Below are 17,953 nucleotides of genomic sequence, written 5' to 3'. Positions count from 1 at the left end.
GTGATTATCTTGAATAATGATCCTCACCTTTAATAAGAGGGCTTAAGTGCTTTACTACATAATACTCAGTGGCCAAAAACAATGAAAATGCTTTGACTTGTTTTGCCAATTCTCCTGAAACGCCAGCCAGGCAGGCAGCCAAACAAACCTATTTTCTAGCATGCATTTCCAAAGGACCCATTGCGTAGATGCCCCATAGTAACACCAGTTCAAAAGCACAGAACAGTTCCTCTCGAAGCCTCCACTTACTGTTGTTGTGTGCCTTTAGGTCAGCGTTTCTCAACCTGGGGGTCAGGACCCTGGGGGGTCGCGAGGAGGTGTCAGAGGGGTTGCCAAAGATAGTTAGAAAACACAGTATTATCTGTTGGTAGTGGGGGTTCCATGTGGGAAGTTTGGCCCAATTCTATTGTTGGTGGGGTTCAGAATGCTCTTTGATTATAGGTGAACTATAAATCCCAGCAACTACAGCTCCCAAATCTCAAGGTCTATCTTCCCCAAACGCCACCAATTGGGAATATTGAGCATTCATGCCAAGTTTAGTCCAGACGCATCATTGTTTGAGTCCACAGTGCTCTCTGGATGTAGGTGAACTACAACTCCAAAACCCAAGGTCAATGCTCACCAAACCCTTCCAGTATTTTCTGTTGGTTATGGGAGCTCTGTGTCCCAAGTTTGGTTCAATTCCATCACTGGTGGAGTTCAGAATGCTCTTTGATATTGTAGGTGAACTATAAATCCCAGCAACTACAACTCCCAAATCTCAAGGTCTATCTTCCCCAAACGCCACCAATTGGGAATATTGAGCATTCATGCCAAGTTTAGTCCAGACGCATCATTGTTTGAGTCCACAGTGCTCTCTGGATGTAGGTGAACTACAACTCCAAAACCCAAGGTCAATGCTCACCAAACCCTTCCAGTATTTTCTGTTGGTTATGGGAGCTCTGTGTCCCAAGTTTGGTTCAACTCCATCACTGGTGGAGTTCAGAATGCTCTTTGATATTGTAGGTGAACTATAAATCCCAGGAACTACAACTCCCAAATGACAAAATCAAGCCTCCCCCCTCACCAGTATTCAAATTTGGGCGTATCAAGTATTTGTGCCAAATGAATGAAAATACATCCTGCATATCAGATATTTACAAGATTATTCATAACAGGAGCAAAATTACAGTTGTGAAGTAGCAATGAGAATAATGGTATGGTTGGGGGCACCACAAATAAGGAACTATATTGAGGGGTCGCAGCATTAGGAAGGTTGAGAACCACTGCTTTAGGTTTTTGATGGACAGTGATTTTCCAGTTTGAGATACACGAAATGAGGAGAAGAGTCACAGATCCCAACCTTCACTAAATTTGATGCCATTTGGGTCCAGACTAGGATGAGGTTAGTGCAGGCATGGGCAAACTTCGGCCCTCCAGGTGTTTTGGACTCAAACTCCCACAATTCCTAATAGCTTAAGCAGCTGAGGGGGGAAAGGAAAGGGTCTGAGGCTGTTAGGAAGTGTGGGAGTTGGAGTCCAAAACATCAGGAGGGCCCAAGTTTGCCCATGCCTGCTGTAGTCTCAGGCAAAAGCAAACTGCTTCAGTCTGTCTTAGTTTTTGTGTTCGTCCTCATTCATAACTTTTGCCGTCTCTTCACCACAGTCTGATGTTGTTTGGGAATGCAAATCCTGGTTGCGAAACACTGGATGATATGAGAGTGGGTTTCCATGGCTGAGTGAGAATTCGAACCCTAGTCTCCAAGAGTCAAACCCTCAAACCGCGACACCAATCTGGCTTGCTTTCCTTTGGGATATCCTGTTATACAATTAGGGTGGACAAGGAGTACGAGAAAAGCTGTTCTTTCAGTGCAATCGTCTGGGTGGAGTGAGGATCCTAATCTATACAAGCGCCTACAAATATCCTACAAGAAGGCGGCAATCCGGAGTAGTCAGGAATGCTGGGAATGTCAACCTTCCAAGCCTCCACTAACTGTTTGTAAATGTGTATAATTGTTTACCTATACTGCATGTACATTTTGGTTTGCCAGTTTGACTCTACCTCTTTGGCAGTGATTCTCAATCTTCAATCTTCCTAATGCCACGACCCCTTAATACAGTTCCTCATGTTGCGGTGACCCCCAACCATAACATTATTTTGCTGCTACTTCATAACCGTAATTTTGCTACTGTTATGAATCATAATGTAAATATTGGATATGCTGGATGTATTTTCATTCACTGGACCAAATTTGGCACAACTACCTGATACACCCAAATTTGCACACAGGTGGGATTGAGGGGTTGATTTTGTCATTTGGGAGTTGTAGTTGCTGGGATTTATAGCAAACCTACAATCAAAGAGCACTCTGGACTCTATCAACGATGGATTGAACCAAACTTGGTACATAGAACTCCCATGACCAACAGAAAATACTAGAAGGGTTTGGTGGGCATTGACCTTGAATTTTGGATTTGTAGTTCACCTACATTCAGAGAGCACTGTGGACTCAAACAATGATGGACCACCTGGACCAAATTTGGCAAGAATACTCAATATGCCCAAATGTGGATACTGGTGGATTTTGGGGGAAAATAAGTCTTGACATTTGGGAGTTGTAGTTACTGGGATTTATAGTTCACCTACAATCAAAGAGCATTCTGAACTCAGCCCACAATAGATCTGCTCCAAACGTGGCACACAGAACTCTCATGACCCATAGAAAATACTGTGTTTCCTGATAGTTTTTGGTGACCCCTCTGACATCCCCTCTTTGGCAACCCCCCCCCCCCCTCCGGGGTCCTGACTCCTAGGTTGAGAAAAATTGCTCTTTGGTGTGAGAGGGGCTTCAGACACAGGACTCCATTTTTGTATTCGGTTTGCATCAGACCTTAGCAAGAGGGAGTAGCTGGGCAGCTTCAACTTCAAAGAAGCACCATTCTCTGCTAACTCAATATGTTTTTTGTAGTGGCATATCTTTATCATTGGCAGTTTAAAGACATGGTTCTTCAGTTTAACAACTGAGTTACCTGTGTGCCATTACATGAATGCTTGTGAATATCACTTGTTCAAAAAGTTGACTTCTAACAAGGTCATGTTTAATGTATTGTCGAAGGCTTTCATGGCCGGAATCACTGGGTTGTTGTAGGTTTTTCAGGCTGTATGGCCATGTTCCAGACATATTCTCTCCTGATGTTTTGCCTGCATCTATGGCAGGCATCCTCAGAGGCTGCCTGCCATAGATGCAGGTGAAAGGTCAGGAGAGAATGCTTCTAGAACATGGCCATACAGCCCGAAAAACCTACAACAACCCAAGGTTATGCTTGTTAGAGAAATTACGCTGTTTAGCTAGTATTGCACTATCTGACATCCACCAGGAAGTAGCAACCAATAGTGAAAGGCAGTGACATCTCTGGCCCATCCTCAGTTCGGATATCAGCCAGCACACCAACGAGAAATAATTTTCTAAGACCTACAGAGACACTCACTAGAACACCTCAGCAAGCAAGAGTCCAAAAGTGGCAGGCTAAAACGTGGAACTTCAACCCATGGCTGATACCAAATGAGAGACTCCCCCCTGGGTACACAGAAAACTGGGTGACTTGGAAGGCACTGAACAGACTGTGCTCTGGCACCACGAGATGCAGAGCCAACCTTCAGAAATGGGGCTACAAAGTGGAGTCCACAACATGCAAGTGTGGAGAAGAACAAACCACAGACCACCTATTACAATGCAGCCTGAGCCCTGCTACATACACAATGGAGGACCTTCTTATAGCAACAGAGGCACTCCAAATGGTCAGCTACTGGTCAAAGGAAACTTAGTATAATGCCAAGTTTTAAAACTTTGTATTCTTTTTAATACAATACAACTGTTTGGTTCACTCCTGATAGGATAAATGAATATGCTTTTCTTGACTAGTGGTTTTCAAAAGGTGTTCTCATATTTGTAACATGGATGTGAGATCATTTTTACCTTTTCAATGGGTTATGGAATTTCCAATAAGGAATACATTCTTCCATCACGTATTCAGCGGGGGGTACCAACTCAAAATTAAAAATTCCTGGCACCAGCCTGTGGGTAACCTTGCCTGATTGTTCAATTGTTCTAGTTGTTCTTTTTCATGTACAGTGGAGAGGCTGCCATTGTTTTACAACTGCAATATGCCCCAAGGACTTTACAGAAAGGAGGGAGAGTACATGAAAAAATGATCACTTCGCTCTCCAGACGCTAACCCTCCTCTTACACAAGGCACCAGATATGTGCTGCCACACCCTTGGAGTTTGGCTCCATCTCCGAATATGAATTTGGAGAGCGCTCTCTGGCATTTCCCATCCCTCCAGCATGAGTGAGAATCACAGCTTTACCCAAGGAGGAAGGAGAGAAAAACACTTCTTCAAAAGCAATGGCAACACCTTGTCACCCTTTTCTGTAACACAAATGAGATTCGATCAGTGGTTCTCAACCTTCCTAATGCCGCGGCCCCTTAATACAGTTCCTCATGTTGTGCTGACCCCCAACCATAACATTATTTTCGTTGCTACTTCATAACTGTCATTTTGCTACTGTTAGGAATCATAATGTAACTATCTGATATGCAGGATGTATTTTCATTCACTGGACCAAATTTGCCACAAATACCCAATAGCCACAATTTGAATACTGGTGGCGTTGGGGGGGGGGGGGTTGATTCTGTCATTTGGGAGTTGTAGTTGCTGGGATTTATAGTTCACCAACAATCAAAGACCATTCTGAACTCCACCAGTGATGGAACTGAACCAAACTTGGCACAGAGAACTCCCATGACCAACAGGAAATACTGGAAGGGTTTGGTGGGCATTGACTTAAGAGTTTTGGAGTTGTAGTTCACCTACATCTAGAGAGCATTGTGGACTCAAACAGTGATGGATCTGGACCAAATACTGTGTTTTCTGATGGTCTTTGACAATTCCTCTAACATTCCCTTGCCACCCCCCAACCCAGGGGTCCCAACCTCCAGGTTGAGAAAAGCTGGACTAGAGGGAAGGAGGAAGCTGACAACATACATAAAGTCCCTATGGAGAGTCTTTGCAAGTTGAGAAGTCAACAAAGTCCTTGCTAAGTATAGGAATCAAGCTGAGTTGGAGATTCGCACCCAGCTCTTTGGTCTTAGGACCTGGGCTCACCAAGAGAGGATATACTTAATATTTCCCCATCAGGTCCATTTTTATGCTTATTTTTATACTCAATATGCCCAAATGTGAACCCTGGTGGAGTTTGGGGGAAATAGACTTTGACATTTGGGAGTTGTAGTTGCTGGGATTTATCGTTCAACTAAAATCGAAGAGCATTCTGAACCCCACCAACGACAGAATTGGGCCAAACTTCCCACACAGAATCCCCATGACCAACAGAAAATACTGTGTTTTCTGATGGTCTTTGGTGACCCCTCTAACACCCCCTTGCGAACCCCCCCCCCCCCCACAGGTCCCAACCCCCTGGTTGAGCAACACTGGATTAGATAATTTGGCTCATTTAATTTCCTGACACTCCAGACTCTCACTCCAGACTTCTCAAAAAGTATTTTGCAAACTCCAAGGAACAGGGTTTTGCTCGAGGTCATGTATAGCAGTGGCATAAAATACCAGTAAGTGAATGTTGGAGCAGTTTTATCTGTTCTGGACTACAGTGCCCAATATGCCTAAAATTCTGGGCATTATATTCCAAAGCAACTCATAGAAAGTGATTTATTTTTGTCGTGTCAGGAGCGACTTTCAGAAACTGCAAGTCGCTTCTGGTGTGAGAGAATTGGCCATCTGCAAGGATGTTGCCCAGGGGACGCCTGGATGTTTTGATGTTTTATCATCCTTGTGGGAGACTTCTCTCATGTCCCTGCATGAGACATGAGGAGCTGGAGCTGATAGAGGGAGCTCATCTGCGCTCTCCCCGGATTTGAACCTGCGACCTGTCGGTCTTCAGTCCTGCTGGCACAGGGGTTTCACCCACTGCGCCACCGGGGGCTCCATATATGCAGTGATAACGGGTGTTGATTCTTGAACTGCCGGCACAGAGAATCAGAGCCGTACAGCTCTTCCAGGCATCAGGTCACAACGTTGAAGCTCTCTCTTGGCTCCGGCTACCAATCATTGTTTGTAACTCTCAGGTTACAAAGAGTCAAGTTTCCCCTCTAAACCCAGAGACGAAGGGGGTGTTCCGATTTCGCAACGGTGGTGACTGATGTGGCCCAGCTGAAAGCACCTGGAGTGGCCAAATTCCTAAAGCGCACAAAATCTCCCAAAACGGACAACTGAATCATCAACAACCACCACCCGATCCCCAGACGCAGCAAGAAAAGGAGATTTGGCTGCTTTGAAATCCCACCCTGTTCATTCTCTTGTCAGTAGTAGAAGAGATAAGAACATCAGACCTGGGGTAAAGAGATTGTTGGAATCCTTTATGGAGTTACAGAGTTCACAGGCTAGCCTTGACCTATTAATTTCACCTTAACTGACCTCACAGGGCTGCAAAAATATTGCTAAAAGGTGTCCCTACCTCATAGTATTGTTGTGACCCTGAACTGAGACACCTCTACCTCACGGAGATGTTGTGATCCTGTTAAGAAGTATTCCTACTTCACAGGGCTGTTGTGATCAGACCAAACAACATCCCAACATCACAGGGCTGTTGTGATCCTAGAGAGAGGCATCCCTACCTTGCAGGGCTGTTGTGATCTAGCTGTGCGGTGTTCCTTTGCTTCTGGAGGTTTTTAGATAGTACTTCATATAATAATAATAACAACAACAACAACAACAACAACAACAACAACAACAACTAGCCGTCACCTGCTATGCATTGCTTTGGCCCATATGGGGGTTCTGTGTGGGATGTTTGGCACAATTCTATCGTTGGCGGGGTTCAGAATGGTCTTTGATTTAGGTGAACTATAAATCCAAGTATCTACAACTCCCAAATCTCAAGGTCTATTTTCCCCAAACTCCATCTGTGTTCACATTTGGGCATATGGAGTATTTGTGCCAAGTTTGGTCCAGATCCATTATTGACTGAGTCCGCAGTGATCTCCAGATGTAGGTGAACTACAACTCCCAATCTCAAGGTCAATGCCCATCAAACCCTTCCAAAATTTCCTGTTGATTGTGGGCATCCCATGTGCCAAGTTTGGTTCAATTCCATCGTTGGTGGGGTTCAGAATGCTCTTTATTGTAGTTGAACTATAAATCTCAAATGACGAAATCCATGTTTTTTGAGCAATGGTCACTCCTTGGGGTAGTAGGTGTATTGTGTCCAAAATTGGTGGCAATTCATCCAGTGGTTTTTGAGTTCTGTTAATCCCACAAATGAACATTACATTTTCATTTATATAGATGATGATGATGATAATAATAATAATAATAATAATAATAGCTCCTAGTGGTGCAGCAGGTTAAACATCTGAGCTGTTGAACTTGCTAATTGAAAACTCTGCAGTTCGAATCCGGGGAGCGGGGTGAGCTCTTGCTGCTAGGCCCAGCTTCTGCCAACCTAGCAGTTTGAAAACATGCAAATGGGAGTCGATCAATAGGTATCACTTCTGCGGGAAGGTAACACTGCTCCATGCATTCATGCTGACCACATGACCTTGGAAGTGTCTATGGACAATGCCAGCTCTTTGGCTTAGAAATGGAGATGAGCACCATCCTCCAGAGTTGGACATGACTAATCTTAATATCAAATTAAGCTTTTACCTTTACCTATGAAAACACTTTATAACAAGACATCTAATAAACAGCAACATCCATGGTCAATAGCCCAAGTAACTTCTCAAAACTTCAAGGCAATACACACAAACATATTGTATCCGCAAAAATACCTTATGAGATAAGTGAGGCTGAGAGACCATCACTTGTCCAAAGTTGTGTAAAAGAAACAAGAAGGACTTTTTGGCCAATTCACCCAAATACACCAACCCTGCAATGTGGGTTAAGGTTGGGTCATGATGAGTGTCACCCTGCAGCAAAATGCATCGTGTGTCCAGATAATCTGCTCTACTTTCAAGAGCCTGGGGACGAATTGAAACTGTAGAATTTTTTTTGGTCGTGTCAGGAGCGACTTGAGAAACTGCAAGTCGCTTCTGGTGTGAGAGAATTGGCCATCTGCAAGGATGATGCCCAGGAGACAACCGGATGAATTGATGTTTTTATCATCCTTGTGGGAGGCTTCTCTCATGTCCCTGCATGAGGAGCTGGAGCTGATAGAGGGAGCTCATCTGCCTCTCCCTGGATTCGAACCTGCGACCTGTCGGTCTTCAGACCTGCTGGCTCAGGGGTTTAACCCACTGCGCCACCGGGGGCTCTAAACTGTAGAATGAATACCACTTGAACTACTGTAGATTTGTTACAATTCTCTGGAATCACAGGAGTTATAGCTTGACGAGGTCTTTAGCCTTCTCTGCCAAAGAATGCTAACTACATATTCCAGGAAGACATAGCATTGAGCTGTAACAGTTAAAGTGGTGTCACAACATTCTTCAGTGATGGATTTAGACTGAAAATTTGGCGCAAATACTCAGTTTGCCCAAATGTGAATACTGGTGGAGTTTGGGGAAAGCAGACTTGACATTTGGGAACTGAAGTTGCTGGGATTTATAGTTTACCTACAATCAAAGAGCGTTCTGAACCCCACTAGTGACAGAATTGTGCCAAACTTCCCACACATAATGTCCATGACTAACAAAAAATACCATGTTTTCTGATGGTCTTTGGTGACCCCTCTGACACCCCCCGGCAACCCCCAAATTCCCAACCTTTTTTTGACCAGGGACCACTTTGATCAGGGACCACTCTCCAACATTAGTACCAAAAGGGTTACAAATCAGTTTTTGGTCAACTTTTGATTTGGTTTGGTTATTTGGGGTGCTGATTCAGGAAATTGCATTGGATAGACCACATCAGCTCTAGTTTCTGATACAGAATACATGCCATCCAGTAGTCGCCATCTGCTCGCCCACAGAAAACCATATTTAATAAGCCTTGGCACTGTAAGAGGGTTTCGCAAAACCAGTCACTCTTGTTGCAACAGTGTAGTAATGGTGAGGCTGTGGATCATATTTTAGTTCTTGCGGACCACAGGTTGGGAACCGCTGGTGCAAATGCAACCCATATCAGGAAGCATCTTAACTAGTGTAAGATTTTCTATCATTTGACCCTGATACCAATCCTTACATCGGGCTAATACTATTCTATCTCTTCCTGCCCAAAAGTGCATCTTGTGCCCAGATATTCTGATAGACTTTCTATCTATCACAGTAATTTTCAACCTTCCTAATGCCATGACTCCTTAATACAATTCCTCATGTAGCGACTGACCCTCAGCCATAACATTATTTTTGTTGCTATTTGTTGCTATTTCATAACTGTAATTTTGCTACTGTTATGAATTGTAATGTAAATCTCTGATATGCAGGATGTATTTTCATTCACTGGACCAAACTGGGCACAAATATCTGATACACCCACATTTGAATACTGGTTGGGTTGGGAGTTGTCATTTGGGAGTTGTAGTTGATGGGATTTATAGTTAACCTACAGTAAAAGACCTTTCTGAACTCCACCACCACTGGAATTGAACATGGCACACAGAACTCCCATTACCAACAGAAAATAGTGGATTTGATGGGCATTGACCTTGAGTTTTGGAGTTGTAGTTCACCTACATCCAGAGAGCACTGTGGATGCAAACAATGATGGATCTGGACTGAACATTTGGCACAAATACTCAGTTTGCCCAAATGTGAAAACTGGTGAAGTTTGGGGAAAATAGATTTGACATTTGGGAGCTGTAGTTGCTGGGATTTATAGTTTACCTACAATCAAAGAGCATTCTGAACCCCACCAGTGATAGCATTGGGCCAAACTTCCAACACAGAACCCCCATGACCAACAGAAAATACTGGAAGGGTTTGGTGGGTATTGTCCTTGAGTTTTGGAGTTGTAGTTCACCAATATCCAGAGAGCACTGTGGACTCAAACAATGATGGGTCTGGACCGAAAATTTGGCACGAATAGTCAATATGCCCAAATGTGAACACTGGTGGTGTGTTAGCATTGGGCCAAACTTCCCACACATAATGTCCATGACCAACAGAAAATACCATGTTTTCCAATTGTCTTTGGTGACCCCTTTGACACCCCTCGGCGACCCCCCAAGTTGAGAATCACTGATCTATCACATCACTCCGGCTCTTGACACTTTTGGTGATCTCCGCTCAGTCATTCTGTTTTAAATTGCCATTGACCAAGAAAAAACAATGCTGTGGACTGGGTTGTTATAGGCTTTTGAGGTCTCACAACCTCTGAGGATGCTTGTCACAGATGCAGGCGAAACATCAGGAGAGAGTGCTTCTAGAACATGCCCATATAGCCCGAAAAACCTACAACAATCTAGTGATCCTGGCTATGAAAGCCTTTGACAATGCTGTGGACCTTGTTTTGCATTTACACATTGACATACAGGTCTACTCTTACCTTCTTGGGCACTGGAGATGCCCGTCCACCAAACCAGCAAACAGGAGAGAAGAGAGTGGCCAAGTTGACCCATTTCCCAAGACTCCAGACAAACTTCGGCTCCAAACAAACTAAAGTCTCATTGGCAGAGATGTAAGGATCCCTAGAAATAATAATAATAATCAGGAGACTCTTTCTCCCAAGTCTCCTGGAGAGAAGGCCGAAGGAATTGTTGTCGCCAGAGCCCTGTCTCCACAAAAACAAGTGACGAAACCCAGAATGAAGTCAGCACCCAAGAGATGGATGGAAGGATGGATCCAACAAAGCAACAAAAAAGACAACTTCTTTCTCTCCCTTGGCTTGCCAAAAAATCCTGGTGGAAATTCAGAATAATTCCCTGGCTCTTGAGGTTTGTCCGTATCTCGGATTGCTCAGCAACAAGTTGGAGAGCCAAGTGAAAAAGTTCAAATTTCCCACTTAAGTGTTGGTTCCCAAGGCAGAGTGTTGTTTTTTCCACCCGGCTTGCCTCAAAAAGTCTTGCACCTGATCTTTTATTTATTTTTTTCCTCCTCCTCTGTTTGTTCTTTCACTCCTTTCTTTCTTTCTGGAAGTGAGGATGAAAGACAAGAGATCTCTTTCCCCAAGTTGACCACCCAACAGAGTCTGCCCCTCTTTCGACTCTTTCTCTCCAGGACCAGAGTGCTGACTTCTCTCCAAAAGAGAAAAAAGGAGAAAGAGAGAGAAAAAATTAGGGAAATGTGTTTTCCCCTTTCTGCTCTGGTCCTGACTCACCCACTCCCACACACTAGTGAGAGAGAGAGAGAGAGAGAAAAGTTCTTTAGTGGAAGCAGAAAAGCTTGCCAAAGATTCTCGCAAGTTGAAAGGGAGAGGTTGTTGGGGTGGGTGGGAAGAGACAGGAGGATGGGCAAATTCCATCCAGCTTTCCCAGGGTTAATGGGAGGAGGAGGAGGAGAACAGAGGAGTGAGAGAATGAAAGGCAAACTTTTTCTTAAAGTTACACGCACCCACTTGCTGGGGAATCAAAAAAGGAGGTGGCAAAATGGGCATCTACAAGGGATGCTTCTACACTGTAACCATAGATGTAATGCTTGGCCTGGAAATAGAGAAGATTGATACTAAAAGTGCCTCTGAGCATATACAGAATTCTATCCAGGTGACAAAATGGGCATCTACAAGGGATGCTTCTACACTGTAACCATAGATGTAATGCTTGGCTTGGAAATAGAGAAGATTGATACTAAAATTGCCTCTGAGCATATACAGAATTCTATCCAGGTGGCAAAAAGGGCATCTACAAGGGATGCTTCTACATTGTAACCATAGATGTAATGCTTGACCTAGAAGTAGAGAAGATCGATACTAAAAGTGCCTCTGAGCAGATACAGAGTGTTTTCTGTTCCAGACAGGTGGCACAAAGGGCCTCTACAAGGGATGTTTCTACACCAGGCATGGGCAAACTTTGGCCCTCCAGGTGTTTTGGACTTCAAGAATTGTGGGAGTTGAAGTCCAAAACACCTGTAGGGCCGAAGTTTTCTCATGCCTGTTCTACACAGTAACCATGGATTCAATGCCTGGCCCAGAAGTAGAGAAGATTGATACTAAAAGTGCCTCTAAGCATATACAGAGTGTTTTCTGTTCCATCCAGGTGGCAAAAAGGGCATCTACAAGGGATGCTTCTACACTGTAACCATGGATTCAATGCCTGGCCCAGAAGTAGAGAAGATTGATACTAAAAGTGCCTCTGAGCATATACAGAGTGTTTTCTGTTCCATCCAAGGATGCTTCTACATTGTAACCATAGATGTAATGCCTGGCCTAGAAGTAGAGAAGATCAATACTAAGAGTGCCTCTGAGCATATGCAGAGTATTTTCTGTTCCATCTAGGTGGCAAAAAGGGCATCTACAAGGGATGCTTCTACACTGTAACCATGGATTCAAAGCCTTGTCTAGAAGTAGAAAAGATCGATACTAAAAGTGCCTCTGAGCATATACAGAGTGTTTTCTGTTCCATCCAGGTGGCAAAAAGGGCATCTACAAGGGAAGCTTCTACATTGTAACCATAGATGTTCTACACCAGGAATGGGCAAACTTCTGCCCTTCAGGTGTTTTGGACTTCAACTCCCACAATTCCTAACAGCCTATAGGCTGTTAGGAATTGTGTGTATTGAAGTCCAAAACATCTGGAGGGCCAAAGTTTGCTCATGCCTGATCTACGCTATAACCATGGATTCAATGCCTGGCCCAGAAGTAGAGAAGATCAGTACTAAAAGTGCCTCTGAGCATATAGACACCTCCAAGGTCATGTGGCCAGCATGACTGCATAAAGCACCGTTACCTTCCCGCCGAAGCAGTACCTTTTGATTTACTCACATTTGCATGTTTTCAAACTGCTAACTTGACAGAAACTGAGGCTAACAACGGGAGCTCACCCCACTCCCCAGTTTCAAACCGCCGACCTTTTGGTCAGCAAGTTCAGCAGCTCAGAGATTTAACCCTCTGTGCCCACCTATTGATCTACTCACATTTGCATGTTTTCAAGCTGCTAGGTTGGCAGAAGCTGGGGCTAACAGCGAGAGCTTACCTCGCTTCCTGGACTGGAACCGCCGACCTTTCAGTCAGCAAGTTCAGCAGTTCAGCATTTTAACCTGCTTTGTCCACCTATTAATCTCACATTTGCATGCTTTCAAATTGCTAGGTTGGCAGAAGCTGGGTCTAACAGCGAGAGCTCACCCCGCTTCCCGGACTGGAACCGCCGACCTTTCGGTCAGCAAGTTCAGCAGTTCAGCACTTTAACCTGCTGTGCCCACCTATTTATCAACTCACATTTGCATGTTTTCCAACTGCTAGGTTGGCAGAAGCTGGGGCTAAAAGCAAGAGCTCAACCCCCTTCGCTGATTGGAACCGCCGACCTTTTGGTCAGCAAGTTCAGCAGTTCAGTGCTTTAACCCGCTGTGCCCACCTATTGATCGACTCACATTTGCATATTTTCAAACTGCTAGGTTGGCAGAAGCTGGGGCTAACATAGAGAGCTCATCCTGCTTCCTGGATTGGAACTGCTGACCTTTTGGTCAGCAAGTTCAGCATCTCAACAGTTTAACCTGCTGTGCCCACCTATTGATCTACTCACATTTGCATGTTTTCAAACTGCTAGTCGGCAGAAGCTGGGGATAACAGCGAGAGCTCAACCTGCTCCCCAGATTTGAACCGCCGACCTTTTGGTCAGCAAGTTCAGCAGCTCAGCGGTTTAACCTGCTGTGCCACCAGGAGATCCAATAACAACAACAATAAAGTTAAATTATATCTGTAATAATAATAATAAGAGTAAAATAATATATAACAACAACAACAACAACAACAACAACAACAGCTTAGAGGTTTAACCCGCTGTGCCCACCAAAGAGGCAGACATTTATTTCATTTGTAAGACGATACCCTACATTGGAGGCAGTTTGACATCACTTGAACTGCGATGGCTCAACACTATGGGATTGTGGGAGTTATAGTTTCATGAAGCCACAGTGCTCTTTGGTAGAGAAGGATAAAGAGATTGCAAAACTACAACTCCCATAGCACTGAGCCAGGGCAGTTCAAGTGGTGCCAAACGGCATAAATGCGACAGGTTAGATGCATCCTATATCAGAGAGCGCTGGGATTTGTAGCAAACTACAAATCCCAGGATGCCAGGATGGAGCCATGGCAGTTAAAAACGGTGTCGCGTTTGCTCTAATTCTGCAGTGCGGACAAACCTTGATCTGGGACAGAGGTGGATGTCGCAACCCAAAGACTGAAAGGCTTGAAGTGCCCAAAAAGCCTGACTCAGCTGTGGATGGAGAAAACAAAAGGAGAACTCTCCTCCCTTGGCCTTGGAGGTCACATTTCCTGACTAAACACTTTCTAGATTAGTCTTGTTTTCTGGTGTTACTTTTATCATAGTCAGGAAAGGACAAAAGTATCACTAGAAATGGACTTAAACATACTTTTCTTGCCGAAGAGCATTGGTCCCTCACCAAACTACATCTCCCACAATTCGATAGCACTCAACCATGGCAGTTCAAGTGGCACCAAATTGCATTAATTTTACAATTTTGCTAGAATCGGTGTTCAGTGCTAAACGAAATGAGATATATGGCAGTGCCTCTGAACATGTGCAGAGTGCATTCTTTCACCACTGCCATAAATATTGTATCGGTCACAGATTGTGGAACCAACATGTTATAATTAATGGTGTTTAAAGGTTATTTGGGGGAATAACAACATAATGAAGTAAGATAACAAGCAGTATTAGATCTTGGGGTAAGTCACACTTTCTCAGCCTCTTGCCAAGAAAACTCTATAATAGGATCACTTTGGGTTTGGAAAGGATGTGAAGGCATGATACTGATCAGTGTCATTTCTCCCCCATTTAATGACCACTGAAGAATTATTGGATTGGAAGGGACTACAAAAACTATCTAGTCCAGTGGGTAGTTGTAGGTTTTTCGGGCTATATGGCCATGTTCTAGAAGCATTCTCTCCTGACGTTTTGCCTGCATCTATGGCAAGCATCCTCAGAGGTATGCTTGCCATAGATGCAGGTGAAACGTCAGGAGAGAATGCCTCTAGAACATGGTCATATACCCCGAAAAACCTACAACAACCCAGTGATTACAGCCATGAAAGCCTTTGACAATATATCTAGTCCAGTGTTTCCCAACCTTCCGAATACCGTATTGTCAAAGGCTTTCAGAGTCATAATCACTGGGTTGCTGTATGTTTTTTGAGCTGTGTGGCCATATTCCGGAAGCATTCTCTCCTGATGTTTCCCCTGCATCTATGCCAGGCATCCTCAGAGGTTGTTAGGTCACAACCTCTGAGAATGCCTGCCATAGATGCAGACAAAACATGAGGAGAGAATGCTTCTGGAATATGGCAATACAGCCCAATAAACTTATAGCAACTCACTCCTTAATGCTGCGACCCCTTAATGCACTGCTTCATGTTGGGGTGATGCCCAAACTTTTTTGTTGCTACTTCATAACTGTAATTTTGCTATTGTTATGAATCATCATGTAAATATCTGATATGCAGCATGTATTTTCATTCACTGGACCAAATTTGGCACAAATACCTGATATGCCCAAATTTGAATACTGTTGGGGTTGGAATTAATTTTGTCATTTGGGAGTTGTAGTTGCTGGGATTTATAGTTCACCTACAATCAAACAGCATTCTGAACTCCACCAACGATGGAACTGAACCAAACTTGGCACACAGAACTCCCATGACCAACAGGAAAAACTGGTGGGCATTGACCTTGAGTTTTTGGAGTTGTAGTTCACCTACATCCAAAGAGCACAATGATAGATCTGGACCAAACTTGGCATGAATACTCAATATGGCCAAATGTGAACACTAGTTGGGGGAAATAAACTTTGACATTTGGGAATTATAGTTGCTGGGATTTATAGTTAACCTACAATCAAGGACTATTCTAAACTCCACCAAATTTGGACACAAGACTATCCCAAGAAGTGTCCATCACTCCAAAAAGTTTAAATTGTTATTTGAGAGTTGTAGTTGCTGGGATATATAGTTCACCTACAATCAAAGAGAATTCTGAACTCCATCAATGTTGGAATTGAACCAAACTTGGCACACAGAACTCCCGTGATCAACAGAAAATACAGGAATGGTGGGCATTGACCTTGAGTTTGGGACTTGTAGTTTACCTACATCCAGAGAGCACTGTGGACTCAGTGATGGATCTGGACCAAATTTGGCACGGATACTCAATATGCCCAAATGTGAACACTGGTGGACCTTGGGGAAAATAGACCTTGACATTTGGGAGTTGTCGTTGCTGGGATGTATAGTTCACCTACAATCAAAGAGCATTCTGAACTCCACCAGCGATGGAATTGAACCAAACTTGGCACACAGAACACCCCTAACTTGAACGGACTCGCTGGTGTGTCTCCCTCCAGCCTCACACGCTCTCCCTCGCCCCGCAAATGTGCACCAAGCACACCTGCTCTTCCCCTCCCCACTTGAAGTCTGAGCAACATCCCTCTTCTTGACTGAGAGGCCAGCCAATCACAGCAGAAGAGGTTCTTTGATGGGGCGATTGGCATTCTGTTTCCAAAAAGGAAGAGAAGGACAGGTGGAGAGATCTTCAGCCTTCTCTGCCAAAGGGGTTCCTAAGACCATCAGAAATATATGTTTTCAGAGGTGGTTTTGCCATTTCCTTCCTTGCTATTCTCTGGTGGTCTCCCATCCAAATACCAACCAGGGTTGACCCTGCTTAGCTCCCAAGATCAGAGCATCTTTAGCTCTGCCTTTGCCTCCTTATCAGCTATGGCAGAGAAATGACTTCTCTCCCAGGCCAAAGGAATGCAATCCAGACTATTGCCTTCCTACTAAAATCTACTAGAGCCCAGTAATGTTTTTCCCTTCTCCTTTTTGCAGCCAAGCCAAATACAGCCAGTGCATTTGGCTAATAAGTGAAAGCCCAAGATAAAGGGCTTTCAAATGCCCCATTGTTTGTGTCTTGGGGAGGAGAACCAGTGAGGCTTCAGAGTTAACCATTACCTTACCATCAAGGAGGAAAGCCAAGGGAAGACAGGTTGGATCAGCTCCAATGATTGGATCCAGAGATAGAAGCAATGCGGGTCATTCAAAGCAATGTTTATTTGTCTTTAAGGTATGTCAGGAATTAAGCAAATACCACCCATCTTGCACTACTCCAAATCCTTATGGAAAAAGGGGAAATCCATGCTCAAGAAAGCTGTGGAAGAAAACCTTTGAAGGAGATATTATTTTGGGAGGAATATAATCCCATGAACCCCTTGCATTTGGAGAGATTTAGTCCCTAAAGACAGCTTTTCCACGCTCCAAGTATGATTGCCAGCCCAAACCTGGAAATGCTGCTCAAGTCATTCCTGTTGTGGTTTTTCTTGGCAGAATTGGCTCCCTTGTTGCCTTCCTCTGAGGCTGAGAGAGTGCGACTTTCACATGATCAGCCAATGGATCATATCTGACCAGGAATTCGAACCCTGATCCCCCAATAAATCTACACTGTAAAATTAATGCATTTTAACTGATATGGCTCAGTCATGGGATTTTTTTTTGTCGTGTCAGGAGTGACTTGAGAAACTGCAAGTCGCTTCTGGTGTGAGAGAATTGGCCGTCTGCAAGAACGTTGCCCAGGTGATGCCCGGATGTTTTTTGCTGTTTTATCATCCTCGTGGGAGACTTCTCTCATGTATCCGCATGGGGAGCTGGAGCTGACAGAGGGAGCTCATCCGCGCTCTCCCTGGATTTGAAGCTGCGACCTGTTGGTCTTCAGTCCTGCCAGCACAGGGGTTTAACCCACTGTACTACCAGGGGCTCCTTATCCTGGGATATGTAGTTTGGTAATGAACACTCTTTAGAGATTATTCCTTCTTGGGAAAATAAACTTTTAATTGAAACTAGCTGCTTCTAACTGGAAGATATG

At 44.1% G+C, this 17,953-nt stretch overlaps 1 protein-coding gene across 2 annotated transcripts in view; it reads right to left on the bottom strand.

Moving 5' to 3' along the window:
* The window catches only part of LOC132780054 (tyrosine-protein kinase receptor UFO), a 114,235-nt gene extending 102,846 nt beyond the window's left edge, over positions 1 to 11,389 (bottom strand). For both annotated transcript variants that reach the window (XM_067461352.1, XM_067461353.1), the window contains exon 1: positions 10,480 to 11,389. In XM_067461352.1, coding sequence (XP_067317453.1) covers positions 10,480 to 10,552 — 73 coding nt within the window. In that variant the 5' untranslated portion in view covers positions 10,553 to 11,389. The remainder of the gene's footprint in view (positions 1 to 10,479) is intronic.
* Positions 11,390 to 17,953: the final 6,564 nt, after the last annotated feature.

Source organism: Anolis sagrei, chromosome Y (assembly GCF_037176765.1).
Source record: "Anolis sagrei isolate rAnoSag1 chromosome Y, rAnoSag1.mat, whole genome shotgun sequence".
NCBI classification, from domain to species: domain Eukaryota; kingdom Metazoa; phylum Chordata; class Lepidosauria; order Squamata; family Dactyloidae; genus Anolis; species Anolis sagrei.
Note: the sequence above shows the minus strand (reverse complement) of the source record. Positions and strands in the feature narration are given on the sequence as shown.